The sequence below is a fragment of the Camelus ferus genome, chromosome 16, assembly GCF_009834535.1.
Source record: "Camelus ferus isolate YT-003-E chromosome 16, BCGSAC_Cfer_1.0, whole genome shotgun sequence".
NCBI lineage: Eukaryota > Metazoa > Chordata > Mammalia > Artiodactyla > Camelidae > Camelus > Camelus ferus.
Genome location: NC_045711.1, coordinates 33,680,238 through 33,700,100, shown reverse-complemented (window position 1 = coordinate 33,700,100; position 19,863 = coordinate 33,680,238). Strand labels below are relative to the sequence as shown.

General features: G+C 45.5%; 1 protein-coding gene across 1 annotated transcript in view; it reads right to left on the bottom strand.

The window, feature by feature from the left end:
- Positions 1–6,144: 6,144 nt before the first annotated feature.
- Positions 6,145–19,863, bottom strand: part of LOC116669300 (putative hydro-lyase KRH_21160) — an 83,169-nt gene continuing 69,450 nt past the window's right edge. Inside the window, exon 3 of the mRNA XM_032498600.1 lies at positions 6,145–6,458. Within this exon, the coding sequence (XP_032354491.1) occupies positions 6,352–6,458 (107 nt within the window). The 3' untranslated portion in view covers positions 6,145–6,351. The remainder of the gene's footprint in view (positions 6,459–19,863) is intronic.

Here is a 19,863-nt window from a genome sequence, read left to right as displayed (position 1 = left end):
CAAGTCCCAGGGGATTTCTGGGAGGATTAAAACTTCTAATATATGCGTACAGCACCAAAATAGTGCCAGCATAAACATCCCATATATTTTTGAAGAATACGTAGGTGTTCAGCAAGGAAAAGGGTGGCCAAGAGAGAAAGGCCATCATTTAGAGGACGAGCACGAGGTTTCCTGGGCCCAAGCTTCGGGTGCTGGCCTGGAGGAGCAGAGGGCGACACGGGGATAGCTTATGAAGCGGCTGAGTTCCATGCCGGTTTGTATTTTGAAGGCAAGGGGCATCCGTTGAAGGATTTTAAGTGGAAATGGTTACAAGAGCAGATTCATAATTTGGAAGGTCATTGGCAGCCGATGGAGGGGAGAGGGGCTGAAAGTGGAATGAGGAGGTCCAGTTAGATTGCTGCAGTAATCCAGAAGGAAGAGGAGGACCTGAACTAACACACTTGGCTGTGAAGCAGGTGGAATCACGGAGATCTTATCGCCTGATGTATGTGAGGGTGGAGAAGGAGGGAATCCAGATATCTTTGTCTTAAGCACTGTTTGTATGGCGGTGGGTGCAGGCAGACAGGTGGAGGAATAGATCTGGAGGAAGGAAGAGTCCAGCTTTAGGCATGTTGAGTTTAAGATGTCTTCGGGACATACAAGCCCCTGGTTCTTGAGGCTGGAACTCAGAAGGAAAAGTCTGTGCTGGAATTAAACCCTACTTTGCCAGTGCAGGAGAGGAAGGGTAGAGAGGCAGAAAGGCAGTGATTATTTTGGGTAATGATCAGGCATGACAGGGTAATGACCTGGTGGATTACTTGGTCTTAAGGTTCTAAATAGAAGGTTGATTGAAGTTTCAGTATCAATGCAATCAGGGCCTAAGGGAGCACAGGAGGCCTGAGGATGACACCAGGAGGCTGATGCTGTTAAAATAACAGAGTAACATTAGGTGTGTCCAGCAAAAATGTCAATTGTTTGTGCTTCCAAGGGGGAGCTATAAATATGACAAGTGTTGAAACACATGTGGCAAGTGGTAGACTTTGCCTGAAACTGACAACCACGTTACTTTTTCTGATTAGATATCTAAAGATATGGATTGGAGCGTAGCTGATAAAGGCCATTAAATCAAGAGAATCCTGAGTGAAATATTTGAAAGCCCATGTCAAAAACGTTTGGTGCGGTTCATTGTGGTTCATTATGGTTCCAAAGCAGTATCCAGAGGAGGAGAATTAGGAAAAATGATCAGAGTAGCATTAAAGAAAAATGAAGAATCCAGAATTTTGCCTTCACAGCAAGCACCCTGTGTAACTGACAGGGTGACCTGAGGCGGTTGCTGGGGGCTGAGGCTTTCCATGGTTTTCAGCCTGGGTCCCCAAATCAGGGACCTCACAGTCCATGCAGCCCTACAGATGATTTGCAGAGTACTAGGTGAATATATGTGTGCATTTTCTGGGGAGACAAATCCCCAAACCACTACTGCAGCAATTGAGCCTTTTCTCTCTCTGGCTTCCCTCTTCTTTCTTCTCCCTTTTATTAATTCCATTTTTGTTTTCTTATCCATGCCTTGGGCTTAACAGACCACAGAAGGAATTCGCTTACCCCACTGTCTAGTCCTGTTCATCCCACATATGGTTGAAATGACTGCTGACTCTTGGTCTAGGACAGTGATTTCAAGCACCCCACCTTCATGTATACGTGAAATGGAACCTCCTCCGAATTTTTTGTTTTATCCAACAAAATCTTGCATAGAGACCAGTTTTGAAAACTGATTTTAAAAATAAATAGCAACTGTATGCAGCCAAGGTGGGAAGCCTGGCCCCCACCCACCAGGCCATCCCATCTGAGGTGTATTTTTAAACTGCCGGTGTAAAGGAGGGCGCTGGGGTGGAGACCAAGAGAACAGCTCCATTAACATCACGACTGGGGAGCAGCATTACCCAGGGTGTCAAGAAGCACAAGATGAGTATATTTCTGATCCTCTGGGCTTAAAAGATTATCCCGATGGGGCGGCTGTTGAGGAGGGAAAGGAAGCAAACTCTGGCTTGCCCTGCTTGGTTTAGCGTAGAGTATAATGTGAGTGAAACTGATGCTGCGGGCCTGATATCTTCATCAGTTTGATCAGCTCGATTTTCATGCCTTCAAGGCACACTCCAGCTTGCAGCTGGGCTTCTCTGCAGAGTGGGCTATTTGTGAGAGATTTAGGAAAGTCTATCGGGTACAGGCAAATCCATCTCTAATGCTGGGGGTAAAAAAACCCACTTAAACTGCAAAACAGTGCATATGATTTGTGAGTTATGAAAAGAGGATTTTTTCTGTATGGGTGCATCTTCAGATGGCTCCTGGACATTTAAGAAATCCATAGGAAAGAATGTCAAAGTCATTAGCCCCTGTTCCATCTTAACCCTTTACTGACTGTCCATGAGTAGATAGTTATCCTTAGGTGGCTCCATCTTCTTCTTGGGGCAGAGATGGCGCCGCTCAGACAGTCGTGAAGATTTGAAGGTAGTTGTGGCTGCTCCTACAAATAGAAAGGCCTGGCACTCCTGTGGCACCGGGAAGCCATGTGGCCTGCCATGTCCTTCCCCAGCCCTGCATGAGGCCAGATCACCTGTCTGGCTCCTCATGGCCAGGTTGCGTGGGGTAACCTGGATATTTCTACCGCCCTGGGCTTTGGTGCCCAGGTGGCAGACCTAGTTCCTGTGCGTCCCCTTCCAGTTTTTTGATGGATTCTGTTACATGCTTGGCCAAGGTTCTCTAACCATCTGGGCTCAAGTCTTCCTAAGTGCCCTCATTTACTGCCTTTATCCTCCACGAGAGCCCTACTCCTTCCTCTATCCAGGGATTTCTTTATCACCTGCCCAACTTGCCCCGCCTAGTTCCCTGCCACACCCTCTCGCCCTGCCTCCTCCCTGCCACCTTGCTGCTGTCCTTGGCAGACGTCCTCACTCCCTTGCAGGAGCATAAACTGCAGAAAGAATCACTTGGAGAGGCCACGCCTTTATTCCAGGGATGATGCCCCTACCCTAGCATTTATTTGTAACTCTTCCCTTAAAGCCCATATTCCCATTGTTTTGAATATCTTCAAAATATTCTATATTTTGGGAACTGTATTTCAGGGATTGACATTTCAGATGGCCGGACCATATTCAAGGTCACTCACGATAGCAAAGACTGTGATCAAACCCGACACCACTATTTGTCACTAAAGTAAGAAGATTTGAGTTTCTCTTGTAACTTGTAATTGGGGCTCCAGAAGAAATTCCAGACTACAGACTATAAGCATGAGGCCAGGGGCTGTGTTTGTCCTGCTCCTCACTTGGTGCTCAGCGTGGAAAATGGTAGGTGCTTAATCATATTTGCCGAGTGAATGGGTAGGAGGACTTCCGAGAATGTCTGGTGTGGGAGCAGCATCCTTTGAACAAGCAGATGGACCCCTCGAGACGCCAGGCGTTTGAGAACCCCACTGGCTTAGCCCAGAATCCCAACCCATTTGTTCTTCTCCCCTTAGTCCTTTATGCTCATGGGGAAATACACTGCCCACAAGTCGCGAGCCCAGAGAGTTCGTAACAATTAAATCAGGAATGTAAACCTTGGGATCATCGACATGTTGAAGCCATGTGTGCAGATGCTGTTCCCAAGGGAACCGCTGCAGAGGCTGGTGGTCAGTACCACGTGTCTGAGCCTTTCCATGATAAATCATTATTGCCAGAGATCTTTAAAAAATATTTTCAAGTACAGCTCAGTGCTTTAGATAGATTTGTTTTTCTCTTCATGTGGTGGAATCACATCTGGATATGAGTTAGATATATTTCATCTAAAAATAGCATTTATCCAATTTACTGTCACTCGAAGAGCGAAACCTTTTTTTTTTTTTTTTTAAGGCAGACTCCACTTATAATTCTCTGCAGTCCTACATGGCTCACTGCCATATACATATATATAGGTATCAGGTTGTGTGTATGAATGTATAAATGGGAGTGCAATGAAATAATGATTTCTATAAAATGAAAAAATATGACAACTGCCTTCTCATTCCTCTCTTCTTTATTTTTTTCTTGAGAGTGGTCACTGAGCCTCCTGGTTATGTTGTTAAACCCTAAACTCCACATCAGTGTGAACTCCACCAGACCCTCCTTAGTGGTTCCGTCCAGGCCACGGGATGTGACTGGAGGGGCTTCTGTCTGTCTTCTCTTACACAATCTTCTTTTTACTATCAATTGTGTCCTCTCATCAATCCACCATTTGGGGTTTAGAAAGAAAGGGGGAGAGAAATGAGGGGAAAAATTCAGAATAAGAGATGAAGGAAAGACGAGAAGTGGGGTTAAGGCACCAGGCTCGTGGAACACTTTGGAGCAGTTTGCACCCATTTAAAGACAGAAACTGGAATTAAATCTGACTGAAGAAAAATCCACACACTGCTCCTTCTACCTAAGGCACCGACGTTAAGTAGATCAGAGCTGGCTATGAAAGGGACTGATTCTAAGTAAGGAAGCACTTACTAAATCCCAGTTTCAGTCGTCAAGGCCCTTGATGGTTCTGGAAATATTTCTCTGGAGGGACAGTCCCTGGACCTTTCTTGCCATATGACATTTGTCCCGTCTCCCTAAAGAGAACTCTGGCTCTTGCCCTTTTATCTCTGAAGGCACATCCCTTGCCTCCACTCCCAACCCCCCTTACCAACAGGATCATTATTGTCACCAATGTGATGGGATGATTTCTGTTTTCCTTTTCAGTGCACCTTCCAACCAGAGTTAATGGGTCTGACCATCACCGTTAGAATGTGTTGTCCCTTGTGTGTCAAAGTGGCATCCTTCAGTGGGTAGAGCCTGAGCTTGGAGTTCCTTTCTATGCTGCAGGGCAGGGTTTGACCCCATCCCCATCCTCCACCCTCCTTGCTTGAAACCTCCCATAGGGGTGTGTGAAATGGCAGAGAGGTGTTAGGGTTATAGCCAGAGCTAGGAAATTAAGCGACATTGGCTGAGCTGGGTGGTGATTCAATCCAGGACCTTGATGTTGTCAGTACCACGCAAGCGTGCTAGTGATTGGCCCCCTGAGATGAAGCTTAAACACGTCTGCTCAGATTCCCTTCCAATGCATTAACATGGGCGCCTTCTAAGTCCTAAGCATCTCCGGCCTGTAAAACACTTTTTTGCGACATCAACCCTGAGATTGGACCTGTTGAGCCATTTTCATTTTGTGAAGTATTTTTATAGGCTTTTCTTCGGCTACAACTTGGCAGAAATGAAACAACAGACTTAACGTTTTGAGAGGAGATTCTCATTTGCCTTCAGTTAGTTGCAACCTTCGTTTCTCAACTATAAAAATTTAACAGATATGTGAGTATCATGGGTGGAATGAAGTTAATTTTTACCACCTATAAGAGTTCATTAGTGAAATAAGGAAAGTATTTAATGGATGTATGCTCAGTGTGCCTAAAATTATTTTACCATAATGAAAGGCCTTGAAAGACTAAGAAAAAGTATGATGACAATTAAATTGCTATCTGAACAGTGTTACTGTAGAGAAGGAAAACAGTCTTAAAATAGCTCATTGTAGAGCTGGAAAAGATGGAGAAATCCATAAAGGAGGCACAAAGATGTTGCAAACGGAATGAGACTCTTTTTAAAAATACCAACATGGCTCTTGTTTTTCGCTTGCACAGAGTCCCAGATTTTCACCATCTTTCATGCTTCCATCTCGTTTTTGTGGGGGTGTGACTTGCTTCAGTTAGACTCCTAAGCAAGCTCTGTTTCTCCCCTTTAAAAAGGTAAACCTTCTTTCCTCCCAAATGTATATAGTACAGCTTTGCCTTCCTCATGTTTGGTAACCTACTAATTAAGAATTTGACATTCTTGATGAAAAAGGCTAGCAGGGCAGAAGGACAACAGGAAGGAATTTTTAACAAACTTTCCCTCAGTCCTTCAGTAGTGCTTCTCCTATTTGATGTCAGAGGTAGCAGGGATCTTAGCAGCTGTCTTAGTCCAACACCCTCTTTTATAGCTAAAGAACATAAAGCACAGAGAGGACAAGTGATTTGCTCAAGGGCACACAGCCAGTTAGTAGCCAAATAAGAGAACACAATTGAGTGTCATCCCGCCCTACAGCACCTGAACACCCATGATCGCTTATTTACTTGATAAAGACTTGCCAGCACTTTGGCACGAATCCAGTTTTACAGCTTCCAGTCTTTATTAATGCATCTAATTGAAAGAAAGAAAATTCCTTTGAAACGTCCTCTAACGCAGACTTTGCAGATATTCTTTCAATCCTACGTTCTTTGCCCTCCGCCCCAAGCCCAGGCTTGTGCAGTTAGAACATGTTTGCCCGCAGACCCTGCTGCTGGCCAGTGGGTGACAGGCATCCTTGGGTTTATCAGGTCCAAGAATGGTGACCTTCCTCCGAGTGAGGACATTCTGAAATTCTCTCGGTCCCATGAAGCTTGTTCATCTGTGTTTTACCTCCCTCTGCTCCTCTCGACTCTGAAAGAAAAAAGCGAGGAATAAAACTCACATTTCTTTTTTGTTATCTGATAACCCTGTGTAAAAACCACTGTTTTACTCTTCTGGTTTTCTTCCAGCTACTTGGGCTTTTATTGTCTGAACATAGAGAAATTTTTTAATGAGAGATAGTTGTCTCATGGAAGGTCAAGAGAAGGGTGAGTGTGAAATCGAGAATTCAGTGCGTGGTTTGTCATTTTGTTCTAATAATTCAGTGCTTAACTCTGTGCTGGCATTTGGTACATGGAGAGTAGGATTTAAAAAAAAAAAAAGACATGAGGGTCCCCCATTCAAAGAATTGTTAGTCTGGGGGAAACAAAACAAATAACTAGAAATTATAGGTGGGTTACTGATAATAAAATAACCACGATGGCTGGCCCTTGGTAACTTTGTCAAGTGGGTTGCATTTAGTCTCTTCTTTCTGCCTGTGACAGTCCCTTCTTCCATCATCACCCAGAGTTAGGGACGGTTGACAGGGCTGGGACTAGGATGAGGCAGGTGAGGCACTGGCCTAGAGGGCACCAAAAATTCAGGCGCCAAGATTTTAAATATTGCATTAAAATCCAAATTAATGCAAAAAATTCATGAATAAAATATTAATATTTAAAGAGAGGACAGGTATTACTGACTGTTCCTTTTTGCCTCTGGCTCTAATATGGTTTGGCATAGCATTCAGAGTTAATGCCCAGAAATAAAGCAGAATAAGCATGTGTGTGAGAGAGAAGGGGGTTGAGGGGAGAGAGAGATGAATCTTAAAGCTGGAAGAAGCTTTAGTGTCCAAAAGTTAGTCCATTCAATTTTACAGGCGAGGAAGCTGAGAAGTTTAATGTTTCGCCTTAAGTCAATCACAGAGATCCTTAAAAACGCTGAAGCTCAGGGTCTTGACCACCAGTCCTGTGGATACTTACACAAAAATGACTTTCAAAATGGGGGAAACTCAGTTCCCACAAAAGGAGACAAGCTCAATAAATTGGTCAACTTAGGACGTTTTAATGGGCCATGGACACAGAGACAGAGCTTTTAAAATAAAGGTCCCAGAGCACATGTATAGTCTCTCTTTGCATCTTGCGTCTGTAAGGATTCCAGGAAAAGAAGGCGTGGCCTGGAGCCCCAGCCACTGCCTGATTCTGCTGCCAGGGGTGTGAGCAATAGGAGGGGTAGGATTCCCAATGCCCTGGCTAGGACACCCACCTTTGGCCATCAGGGCAAATGCTCCCTTACTCATGTTCCCCTTCCTGATTCTTTGGCTCTGCTCACAGGTGACTTTCCTGGTGTGGCTTTTCCTCGCATCAGCGTGGTTTGACCTGAGAACTCGATTGGTGCTTTGATTCTGATTCAGCCAGAGTGAGCCCTATCCATGACTCAAGCCACTTCACTGAGTTTGACGATGGGGTTTGGGGCCAAAATGCCAGCCACAGTAAGTGTCCCTCTGCCTCACTCTGTCCTCAGTCAGTATAGATCCCCTCATGACCTTGCAGGAAGGAGTGGATGATGGAGGGGAGGTTTGGGTGTTCCAGGCCCATGGCCCAATTCTGTACCAGTCATTTATTTCCCAATCTACAAATAACTAACCACATCCCTTTTTGATAAGACTTAGAATACAGTCCAGGGACATGGTGATGATGAAACTGTCTATTCTTCCCTGCTCCTTCCCCATCCAAGTCTAGGGGGAGGAAGACTATCCTGTGCACACACAAGCGGCAGCCTGTGGTTCCAGAAGCACTTCTTTCTTTGTCCCCCATGGATTTTGGCTGAGGTGTAGGTCCCATGCACGCTGGGGAACTGGTCTAAGTGGACAAGGTCAGCTCTAGTCAGGGTGATCAACTTGTCCCGGGCTGCTTGGGACTTTCTCATGTTTAGCACCGAGCGTCCTAAGTCCCAGGCAAACTGATGTGGTGGGTCAGCCTCGGTGACCAACAGCCAGTGGTCACTAGCTCACACAGTGATCTCAAGAGTCATTATAGTGGTGGAGCATTGACCTTTTCTCAAGAATAGGATGGAACCCCAAGTGAGTGTGGTAAAAGGGCAGATGAACTTGCTTTTCAAGTTTGGGCATGGGAGCTCTGGTAAAACCTGTCCTTCAGCCTCTGATAAGAATCAGATGCTTATGGCCAGGGTCTGTGCTGAGGGCTGCACTTCCAAAGCGGTAAGAGTTTATTGCTACCCCCATGGAACTTGGGCTGTGGGCCAGCGGTGTCTTGTGAGGACCCTTGGGTAATCGGCAAGCATTGATGCTGACAACAGGCAGACTGGAAAATCCAGGGCATTTGATTCCTATCTGCATTGGAATCAGGGCAGAGGGAAGGAAAGCAGAAGCTACAGTACTCAGATCTCCGGGGACAGGGTTTCCAGCATGAGACACCCTCCGGTAAGGCCAACAACACAGTATTTTCACAATCACCAGGCCGATCTTGTCCTTGGTCAAGCCTCTCTCCAAGGGCAGGACTGATGGAGGTAAATCCATCAACACCTGTATGGCATGTAGCCATCCCTCACCTGGATTTTAAGAGGCAGCTGTGGACAGGAAAGCAAGAGAGGGAATGAAGCCCATTAGAATGATCATTTCCCCTTTGGTACCTGTGTGCATGCACACACGCTCCCTCCAGCCTGATTAAAGCACGGAGAACTCTTACAGGAGGAAGCAGAAACATGAAGTCCCGAATGAAGTCAGGAATGACGGCAGACTAAGTGTCTGAATAGCAAAAGGGTGTGAGTGTGCAGCAGCTCAGGCAAATTCCCAGGGTTCACGGCCTCCCTGGGGGATGTTCACGGAGCCAGCTGACTCAGGGTATCTTACAGGCACCACTTCACCTCCAGTGATAACTTCCCTCACACTGGAATACACAAAGGCTGCAGAGGTTCCAAAGAGATCACGTGCTACGCGAGGATCTGACAAGATGGCGTGGTTCTGGAATGAACAGCATGAGAGGATGGGTAAGATTTAGTTTGGGGGAGGTATAACAGATGAAGGGTGGCCAAAGGCTCTGATCAGGGAGCTGGAAGAGGTGTAAAGCAGAGACTCTGTTGAAGCAGATAAGACCTGGGTGTCTTGTGGTTGCCAGTATAAATGTCTAATTGTGTCTAATTCCCCCTCCACTCACTGCCTCCACTTCCAGATTACAAGATCCACAGAGGCAGGGCTACATCTTACTCAAACTCTGTAACCACATAAATAGTCAGCACAGTGCTTTTAACATCATAGGTGTTCAGGAAACATTCCTGATAAAAACTGAAGTGGACTTGAAGCACCGATTTATTAATGTTTAGGGCATATACCTTGGGACACAGAATGACTGCCATATATGTAAAAAGAAACCTAGTGACGGCAACTCGAGTCCACATCAGTTGCAGGAAGAAACTTCAGAGTGCCCAGAATACAGTCATGGATGACGTCGATCGTACACCTAAGCCAAGTTATTAAAGCCTTAAAACTTCAGCGTGAAAAGTACATGGGCTTCATCAAGATCATGCACATCCTTTCAACTGACACAACTTTCTTTAAAATTAGTCCATGAAACCAGGAGGACCAATGTGGGCGTGTTAGAAGGGCTCTGTACCTGCAGTCCTCCGCCAGCTGCTGCTGCACTGGGCATGGCTGATCTTCAGTGCCAGTGAGCTGCTGACGTCTGGCTGAAGCTTTTTTTTTTTCTCCCCTAAAGCATTTGTTGATGCTGTTTCATCACTCCTCAGTTAATGCATATCTTCCTTTTCTCTTTGGTTCCTATTACTTTACTTCATTCCTCACCTTCCTTTTGGTCTTCCTATAGGAAAGGGACCAACTGCCCACCCGCGCACTCCCTTCTCGGGGCCTCCGTCCCTGCACACAGCTCTGCCGTCCTTTCTCTGCCACCTCACTCCCCCACAGCAACTGCTGCTGGTTCCCATTCTTCCCAAGCCTTGGGATTGCTCAGCCTTTCCTTGGAGAGTGTGAGGTCATATGACCATCGCCCTTCTCTTCCTTGAACTTGTCTAAGTCAGTTTCTGTTATTGCAACCAAAGGTGTATCTCGAGCCCCCACCTCTTCCTCCCTCTGTTGTAGGTACACCTGCCAGGGGCACCCAGAGGAGTTGCTCGGACTCCATGGTGTCACCCAAGACAAAAAAGGGAGACTACCTGGTTGGCATGCTATGAAGCATCAGAATATTTGGAAATGTGTAGGTAGACAGGTGGTTGAATTTTCTACCTTTTTCGGGGAGTGTTTCAGCACCTTGTGGACAAGGCTCTTCTGCTACATTTAAGCACCTTGTTAAGACCATAAAATGAATTTTGTTGTGCAAAACGAGAAGGATTCACATTGCTGCTGCCCCTGAGCCCTGCCTGGGTGGTAGGCTTAGCTAGACAGAGGTGGTCAGGGGTTTCTGGTATTCTTTTTAAGAATGAAAAACATTTAAAATTGGGAAAGAAAGTGGACTTTATCTCCCTAAATGGAATAGCTGTAGAAGAGCAAAACCTTTTTTCCGTCCGCAGAAGGGAACCATGGCAAGAGAATAGGAGCTTTACGGGGAATTACTGGCATTATCAAAGGCTTTTCAAAATAGACTTGAAATGAATAGTTGTGTGCCGGTTTCATTACTGCTTTGCGAGTTTACATTTTGGTTTTTGTACCATATTTTTCTCCCCCTTATGAGATGGTTGCTAGGGCAGGAGAGCAAATAATCTTTATTGTGTGGAATTGGGGACTGAACATAATTATCTTATAATTTGGGTTCATAGTGCCATTTTTGACAGTTATAGTATGAGCTTTTTGAAAAAAATTGAGCCCACATGCTGTAAGCTGCTTCCTATTCAGTTGCTCTTCAAGTTATGTTGTCTTGGCTCTCCCTTCCCCCACTCCTGCCCTGGAACAGCCTCGGGACCAGATGCTGCTGGAGGCAAACCCGATGATCCAGTGTGGGTACCACAAGCCTCCTGCATTTCTCCTACCAGGAAAGTCGTGAGTAAAGAGAAGTTTGGTAAATCAACTCAGTGGTCCTAGCAACCTCCATGACCATTTCCAATTGCTTCATCTTTAGCTGACAGCACTTCTTACCTAACTTAGCCCATAGCATTTCTGTAAAGGAAGGTGATGAGCTGTAAATAAACTCTTAAATGCACCCTGGGAGTACATGGCTTACAGAAATCCTTCTTTTAAATAACAATCTATCTTTTTTTTTTTTCCTGTTTCTTCCTATTGCCCCAGCAGAAACATGGGTTCACCTAGAAGCAGACCTTGAGATGTGGGTTTAAGTACAAATGGTTTATTAGGGAGATCATGCCAGAAAACAACAGCACGAGAGTGGGAAGTGATACTGGGAAGGGAAGGAAGTCAGTACAAGATACGTCCTGGAGCAGGTTACTGCTGCGGGCAAGTGGGGCTCAATCCTGCTGGGGAATCTCTGGGAGACACCTCAGATTTGTATCACCCGAGGGTGAGGAAGCTGGGGTATTTATATACTGGCTGTATCAGTCACTGGTGAAAGGCTGCTTGTGGTGAGGGGGTTGGTAATAATTTCCTAGCACTCTACCTTCTAAATGGGTAGGGACTACTGAAATCCAAGAAAGTTCTTGGACAGTAAATGCTGGCAGTTGGAAGGCAAGCCAAATGAAATGGCACGGGCAGGACATCGACCATCTGCTACACTTCGCTTCTCCGAGTATGTTATGTGTGAGGAGGTAGACTCCCCCTTGCACCCAAGAGTCACTAAAACAATTTTTTTGGTAAGTGTTTTCTGTGTGCATTTTCTTCAAATCAAAAAAGGCTTTTAGAGACTTATAATTAGGAAAGTGAAGTCTTTCCTTCAAAATATTTTCTTTCTGCAGAAATAATAGGAAATGGAACCGGTGGCCACAGCCAATAGATTAATATTGAGCCTTTTCAGAATGCTCCCATTCATCATTTTCAGTGAATGGATGATATAGAAGTAAACATACAGCCTTTATTCTTGAGATTTGCTTTTATGCCACCATCAGTGGATTTCCATGCTTAGCAAAATCTTGCCTCCTAGCTGCTTTTTGAAAGTGCCTGCAACAAGGAACCCTAGTACTGTGTTGGTGGGAATGTAAATTGCTGCAGCCATAATGGGGAATAGCATGGAGTTTCCTTAAACTAAAATCTGAGTTACCATATGATCCTGCGATACGACTCCTGGGCACATATCCAGAGAAAACTCTAATGCGAAAAGATACATGCACCCCAGTGTTCATAGCAGCACTAGTTACACTAGCCAAGACATGGAAGCAACCTAAATGTCCATCCACAGATGACTGGATAAAGAAGATGTGAAATTTTATATACACACAAACACACATAGTGGAATATCACTCAGCCTTAAAAAATGAAATAATGCCATCTGCAGAAACATGGATGGACCTAGAGATAATCATAGTAAGTGAAGTCAGACAGAGAAAGACAAATAGTATGTGATATCACTTATGTGTGGAATCTAAAAAAATTATGCAAATGAACTTACAAAACAGAAACAGACTCACAGACATAGAAAACAAACTTATGGCTACCAAAGGTGAAAGCAGGGAAGACAGGAAGGATAAATTGAAAGTTTGGGATTCACGTACACATACTACTATATATAAAATAAATGACAAGGACCTACTGTATAGCACAGGGAATGATATTCAGTATCTTGTATAACCTATAATGGAAAAGAATCTTAAAAAGAATTGCTGTACGAAACTAACACAACATTGTAAATTAACTATACTTCAGTTAAAAACCAAACCCAACAGGCTGTAAACATGGCATCAGCTTGTGACGTGCTGCTGTCATTGCAGTGCTGAAGTTCCAAAAAGAAAGTGTTGGCACATCCCTGGGTACCTCGTAGACTATGGTGTGGCAGACCTACCACTTGTAACTTGCCCAAGTAGGGAGGGGCCAAACAGAGGTATGTGATGGTGTCCTTTATTCACAGGTACCAGCTCCTGAAAACTGAAAAGCATGATTAAACCCAGCCATCTTAAATCCCCATGACATAGCTTGGAGGCCCTGGAACCTCGTGTTCCTGGCAAATCCGGCTGCTGTCTTTATCCCTAATGGCCCTCTGGCAGCTGAGCCAATCATGGCCCGGTTGGTGTCCTATTGTTTTGAGGGTTGATGAGTCTGTGAGTTCCTAACATAGCTTCAGAGGGGAATCTTGGTGATGTGGAGAATTAAGCTCATGGAGTCTCTACTTGCACATAGTTGCCACAAAAGAATGGAGCTGACCTTTCCTTGAGAGGCATGCTATGCTGGTGGACTGGCATCTTGGCAAAATGGAATACAGATCAGTTCTATGTCCCATCTGCCTCAGTGGTAGCCTGTATCTGGATCAGATCCACTGACCATTTCTCCTTTGACTCCTAATTCTAGTCCCTGATAGGTAATTTGGGAGGCTTCAGAGCTAGAAAAACACTTAAAGATCATCCCGCCAACCTGTCTATTTTACTGATAAGGACCCTGCATTCCAGCGAGGCTAAGTCATTTGCCCTGAGTCCAACGGGAGACAAGAGGGGGGCTGTGGGGAGAGAGAGCCAGTCTTTTCTCACTGCCCATGAAGCTAGTAAGTTAAAGCAGCAGGATTTCTCACTGGATTCAGGAGAAGTAAATGATTCGTGCCACAGAATTTTTTGAACACCTGCTCAAGACAGTCCAAAGCACTGTGGGTCCAAGAATGAGACCCGGTTCCCTTGGGGCTCCTACACGTTCTCCCCCTGTTCTCTTGAACTGTCTGCTTCAGCTCCTTGCTTCCCAGCTCTCTTCCCCTATCTTCACTCCCAATTCATCCCCCATCTCCCAGCCTGTTTTCTCAATTTTCTTTTTTCTTTCTTTCCTTTTTTTTTTTTTTGGTGCTGAAACCCAGGAACTATTTTCTCTCTTTTCTTACAGTCTATGTCCTTCGTTCCAACTCCCCAATTCCCTTCCCCCACCTTTCCCTGTTCTTACTCTACCAGGTTTTCTTTCTCTCCTCTGTTATTTTATTTCTCCTCCTCCTATTTATCTATCACCTCCCTTAAGCTCCCCCCAGTTGCCCCTTCCTAGGCACCCTTGCTCTCCCCTCTCCCATCTTGAATCCCGGAAGCATCCTTGGTTATCATGGCAGGCAGCCTCTGAGATGGCCAGTGGTCCCCACCTCCTTTCCCTCATGGAATCCCTTCACTTTCGGTATGGGCTGGACCTTGTAACTCTATTCTGACAAATAAAATATGACCCAGATGATGGGCTATCACTTCTAAGCTTAGTTTAAAAAAGGCTGTGGCTTCCATCTTAGGTGCTCTTTGGCTCTGAGGAAGCCGGCTGCCATGCTTACTGGCCTACCGAGAGGTCCACACAGCAAGGAACTGAAATCTCCAGCCAACAGCCAGTGAGGACCTGAGGTCTGCTAACCACCACGTGAGTGACCCTCCCCTGTGGAGCCCTGAGACTCCAGCCTGCAGCACCTCTGACATCCTGATTGTAGCCTGTGAGAGACCCCAAGTCTAAGGCACCCAGCTCAGATGCTCCTGCAGTCCTCACCTACAGAAACTGTAGGGTAATAAATGTCAGGTTGCTCCATTTTGGGGGTAATTTGTTATGCAGCAGTGTTAAAAAGGCAGAGGTGTCCTTTACAGACCACCATTCAGAACTGTTTGTCTCCTATGACCTTGAGCAAGTTGCTGCTACTTTGGGGGCCTCAGTCTCCTCATTTGAGAGACTTGGGGGTTTGAGTTGAGTGTCCCAAGTGTCCCAAATGTCCTGTCTGTGAGGATGTAGTCTGTGAGGTTACATCAAGGCCTGTCTGTTCTGCTGTTTGGCACAGGAAGCCCAGCTAAACCTGCACATCTTTGTATGTGAAGCTCCACGTCTTTATATTTGCCTCACATTTTTCTCTCCTATTATCTGAAGTCTGTTTCTAATTTCTGACAGAATTGCAGTGGCCTATTGTGGGCCTCGCTCTGCATGACATGCCAATTTCATTTCGGAGTCACGGCTATTGTCTTCTTCTCCGCTAATCTCTTGTTTTGCAAAATTCCAATAGAACGTGTGAACAGGGAGAGTTGCCCTTGTGCCTGATTCGGGCGCTGTGCGGCCCCCACACAGGGGTGGATGATAGACAGACAGACAGACAGCCTTGTCTGCCACCCGAGGCATCTTTTCTTGCTTAAAAATTTGCTCTCCAGATTGCAGACTCCCTTCCAATGCTAGCAAAGACTGGAACATATTAAATAAAAGCAGAGCTGAAATTGGATGGAATGTCTCAGCCACTTAGATTCAGACCTCTCTTTCAGGGGAGCACGTGGGGAAGGGGCCGGGACGTGCCCACACGGATAACAGGAGAAGAGGGCTTCCATACCTTTCTCATACCACTCAAGCCTTAAGCAGGGGTAACATATTTTTTCTTAAGCAGGGCCTATAACCCAGGATCCATCACTTATGTATGGTGTCCATGGCAACCAGGCAATGGTATGGGATCCCTTCTCACTGGGGAATTCCTTTTATGGCTCATTTCCGAAACCAGCATGGCCAGTACACGAGTCTGCAGTTTCCCAGTTGCTTAGCAACCAGCTCCTATGCTCTAGTCACTAGGAAAAGCAGACAGTTTTGGTTTTTTTTAAAAAAGTATTTGTCGTCAGAATCATATGTTACATTCTCTCTACTTTGTCTCTTTAGAATAAAATAATTAGTGTGTGATAAGGATGCGGGAAAGGGCAACCGCTCCCTGTTGTTAATGCCTCCACTGCTCCTGGCGGGCTGTTACAGGCAGAGAGAGGGAGGAAAATGTTCGCATGCTTTCGGCTGGTAATTAAGCAGCGCGAGCCATCTGCACATTGAAAGCTCTACATTTTTCACGTCTCGTGGGGGCATCAAGTAAGTATAGGGCCAGCAATTTGCATGCTGCGTTCCCTCCCCCAAACCAGAAAAGCCAGGCTCCACCCACAGGTGTCACTGGACCACCTCTCCTTGGCTGACAACCCTGGCGAGGGGTGAGTTGGTTTGTTGGGTTTTTGGTAGAAAGGTGAGGAGACCATTTAATACCCCCTGCATTACAGCCATGGTTCTCAACCAGGGGTGATTTTGCCCCCTAGGTAATTTTTGGCAAGCTCTGCAGACATTTCTGGGTGTCATAAGTGGTGGGGGTGGGGGGTGTTACTGATACCTAGTGGGTAGAGACCAGGGATCTTGCTAAACATCCCTACAATGCAAAGGACAGCCTCCAGCAACAAAGAACTATCCTGCCCACAATGCCAGTATGCCAAGTCTGAGAAACCTTGTATTAGAGAAATCAAAGGATCCGTCTGTCTTGTTAAAAAGAACCACTATGGCTGACTAGGAAAAATGTTGACAAGGTAAAGGGTGGGACCGATGAAAATCCATTCAGCAGACAACTCCAGCTGGAATTTCTGTATGGCACGGAACTCCTCTGCCTCTACCAGCATTCAGCTTAGCAAGTATAGAGCAAAGAGCCCCTGCTGGGTTTGTGGCCATGGAGGTAACCTCTGTGGTTGCCTCCCTACAGGAAGGAAAGCAGAGAGGGAAGGGAGGTGGCTCTGGCATTAGATTTGGTTTCCCATAATGAGCCCATTGCCTGTGCAGTGTGGGCTCTTTGGTATTTTACATATTCTGCCTGAGACTCAGTCTTGTCAACTCCAAAATGAAAATTAAAATGGATTCACACGTGTCAGAACGTGTGAAATGCCCGACCCCTCTCAGGATCCCTTGTTCTCCCTTTCATGCCTCAGCCCTGGAAACTTAACTGTCCCTCTTTCCTGCTTGGTTCTCTGAACTGAATGTGAACACATGTGCTGATCCTATAACGACTGAGGTCATTTTATTTAGCAATGAGCAAAGGTGAAAAGCATCATTTTGGGAACGTTAAGCTGGTAATCAGACTAAATTTAGGCATGAAGGACAGGAAAACCTAAGAAATGGGTGAGATGAGAGGTGGTATTACCATTAAGGGTGTCCCAGCGCCACTGTTTGGCCGTGTGACCTTGAATAGCTATGTAACCTAGAGCAATTTCTCATCCATGAAATGGGGATAATGATTACCTCTTACATTACCATAAGGATTAAAGATAATGTATATAAAGTGCGAGCCTGGCACCCAGCGTAGGGTAGGCACCTGATACTGTGACAATATACACATTCATATTGACGCCTTACCTCATTTTTTTTTTTTTAAGTAAGATTGGCACTTATAGTCTAACCCAAAATCTTTTCCACTGATGCTGAGAACGCGGCCAAGGCTTTGTGGTAGGAAGACACAGTTGGCCTCCTTGTTATCTCGTCTACAGCACTCAGACTTCCCCCCATAACCTAGGATAGTCCCAGTGGCCATAACGTTGTGTAAGCAGTTCTGAAGCTCCTTCTATTTCAGCCTCTGCTACCTGTTTGGCAGGGGACGGGGAGAGGGTAATGAATTCCATACATTTAGTAACCATTTTTTACTTGCCTGACATCTTGAGAACACCTCAGGATACTTCCTAGTTCTAATAAGTGGGTTCTGGTCTATGTTCATATTCTCTGCACCTTTCATAAATTTCTAGACGTTTGTATATCCCCTGTCAGCCTCCACCAGAAGCTCCTCCAGTCCCTTGACCCCTTGAAATGCCTCATCAGCTCCATTATTTCTTTCTTGAAATGCACCAACTGGAGCTGCACATTTCTTACAAAGGTAATTCTTTCTTTCTTTCTTTTTAGGTAATACTTTCTTGGTATCTTTATTCCTTATTCTTCCTAATAATTTCTCCAAGCTGGCAGGCCTTTGGGGGTCCAGAGTGGTTGCTGCATACTCTGGCAATGAATCCCCAGTCCTTTTTCTGGGCCACAACAGCTGGTTCACAGTGGTAGCATCTCATTGTCTGCAGTTTGTCCTTTTCCTCCCTGTCCTGCTCTTATTCTCAGCAAAGTTTATCTGCCAAGGTTTTGCCCACTTACTGGCATCATGTAATCTCACCCCAGCTGGCTTCTTGTTGTTAAACACCCAACAGAGTCTAGGGATCTTGAAACACTTACAGATTGCATTGCCCCTTCTAGACTGTTGTGTGATCCCGCCTAATTTGGCCCATTCCACTCAAGCCTCTTGGGAGTGCAGCTGTTAACATGTCACTGTTAAAATTTTTCTCTTCCACAGGGGATAAGCAAGTGATAAATTTAGAGGCTACTTGTTCATCCCTTCCAAACAGAATTAGGGACTCTTACCTGGAAGCCACCACAACCAGGAAAGGTGGAAGAAGGGTGTTTATCAGACATGCATGAACCCGGCTCCCCTGAATGTAGCACACAGGTGCCTCATTTCTGAACAGGTGCAGAAGCAGGGTCACGGTCACCCCAGGGCTGTGAACGGCTGGGGATGGGTCAAAGGGCATCAGGCAGCACATATGGGATCCAGGGTGACAAACAGGAGATTCAAAATGGCATTATCAGGGCCCTAAACCAAGGCAAAGTTTTATCCGTGGAAGCAGGGTCGGGGGCTGAGCCCCAGCAGTGCGAGCAGTACAGTGGAGTCCTAGTGAAGGCAGAGCCTTCTAACAGTAAAGCAGAGTGGGTAACAGAAAGGGACGGAGGGGCACTGGTGCCTCCTTTGGGGCAAGTAATTTTCTCCCTGTGCCTGCAACACTAGTCCAGGTGCCTGGAAGACCAGTCAGTTGGTCAATTAGCAGATAATGTTGAATATGTACTCCACGGGGATCATTCTTTCCTGAATTCCCGCAGGACACTAATCTCAGGAGGGGCTCATCTGTGATCACTAAATTGGGATTTTTGCAAACTGCAGGTCCTTCTTGGATATTCATAGTATATATTAGCATGTTAAAAGCTCAAGCTACTGTGAAATGGAAATCTGTTTTTAATCCAGCATTTCTCCAGCATCACTGATGACAAGATCCTTTTGTTACATTAAAAACTATGAATACCCTGTGGACACACCTTGAGAGAAGAGTGTTCTAGAACATTCCTAATCTGGTGTTCCCAGGCCCTTGGCAAACTGGGCCTGTCCCTGTTTCCTGACTTTACCTTCCTTTATTTTCCTACATTCCAGCCTCACTGAACTCTTCCCTTGTACATGCCTGTTTCACATTTCCCCCTTTTCTGCTACAGCAGGTGATTCATCATCTGCCCCAAAAAGGAAAAAAAAAACAAAACAAACAAAAAATACAAAAACAAAAACCACTGAGCCTTCCTCACTTCATCCCCCACCCATTTCTAGCTATCGTTTAAGGCTCACCTCGAAAGGGACACTTGACCCGAGATGTCTCTGCCCCAGACTTCCTGTTACTATAAATTATCTGTTTTCTCCTCAGATCCCCTTGTGTCACCCCATCTATTGCTTTGAGAGCACCTTTAATTTGTTTACGGCCACTTATGCCTTTCTTATTAGGAGACAAACCACATCTGATTTATTTTCCTAGTCCTACCCCAGAACACGGCATATTTGTA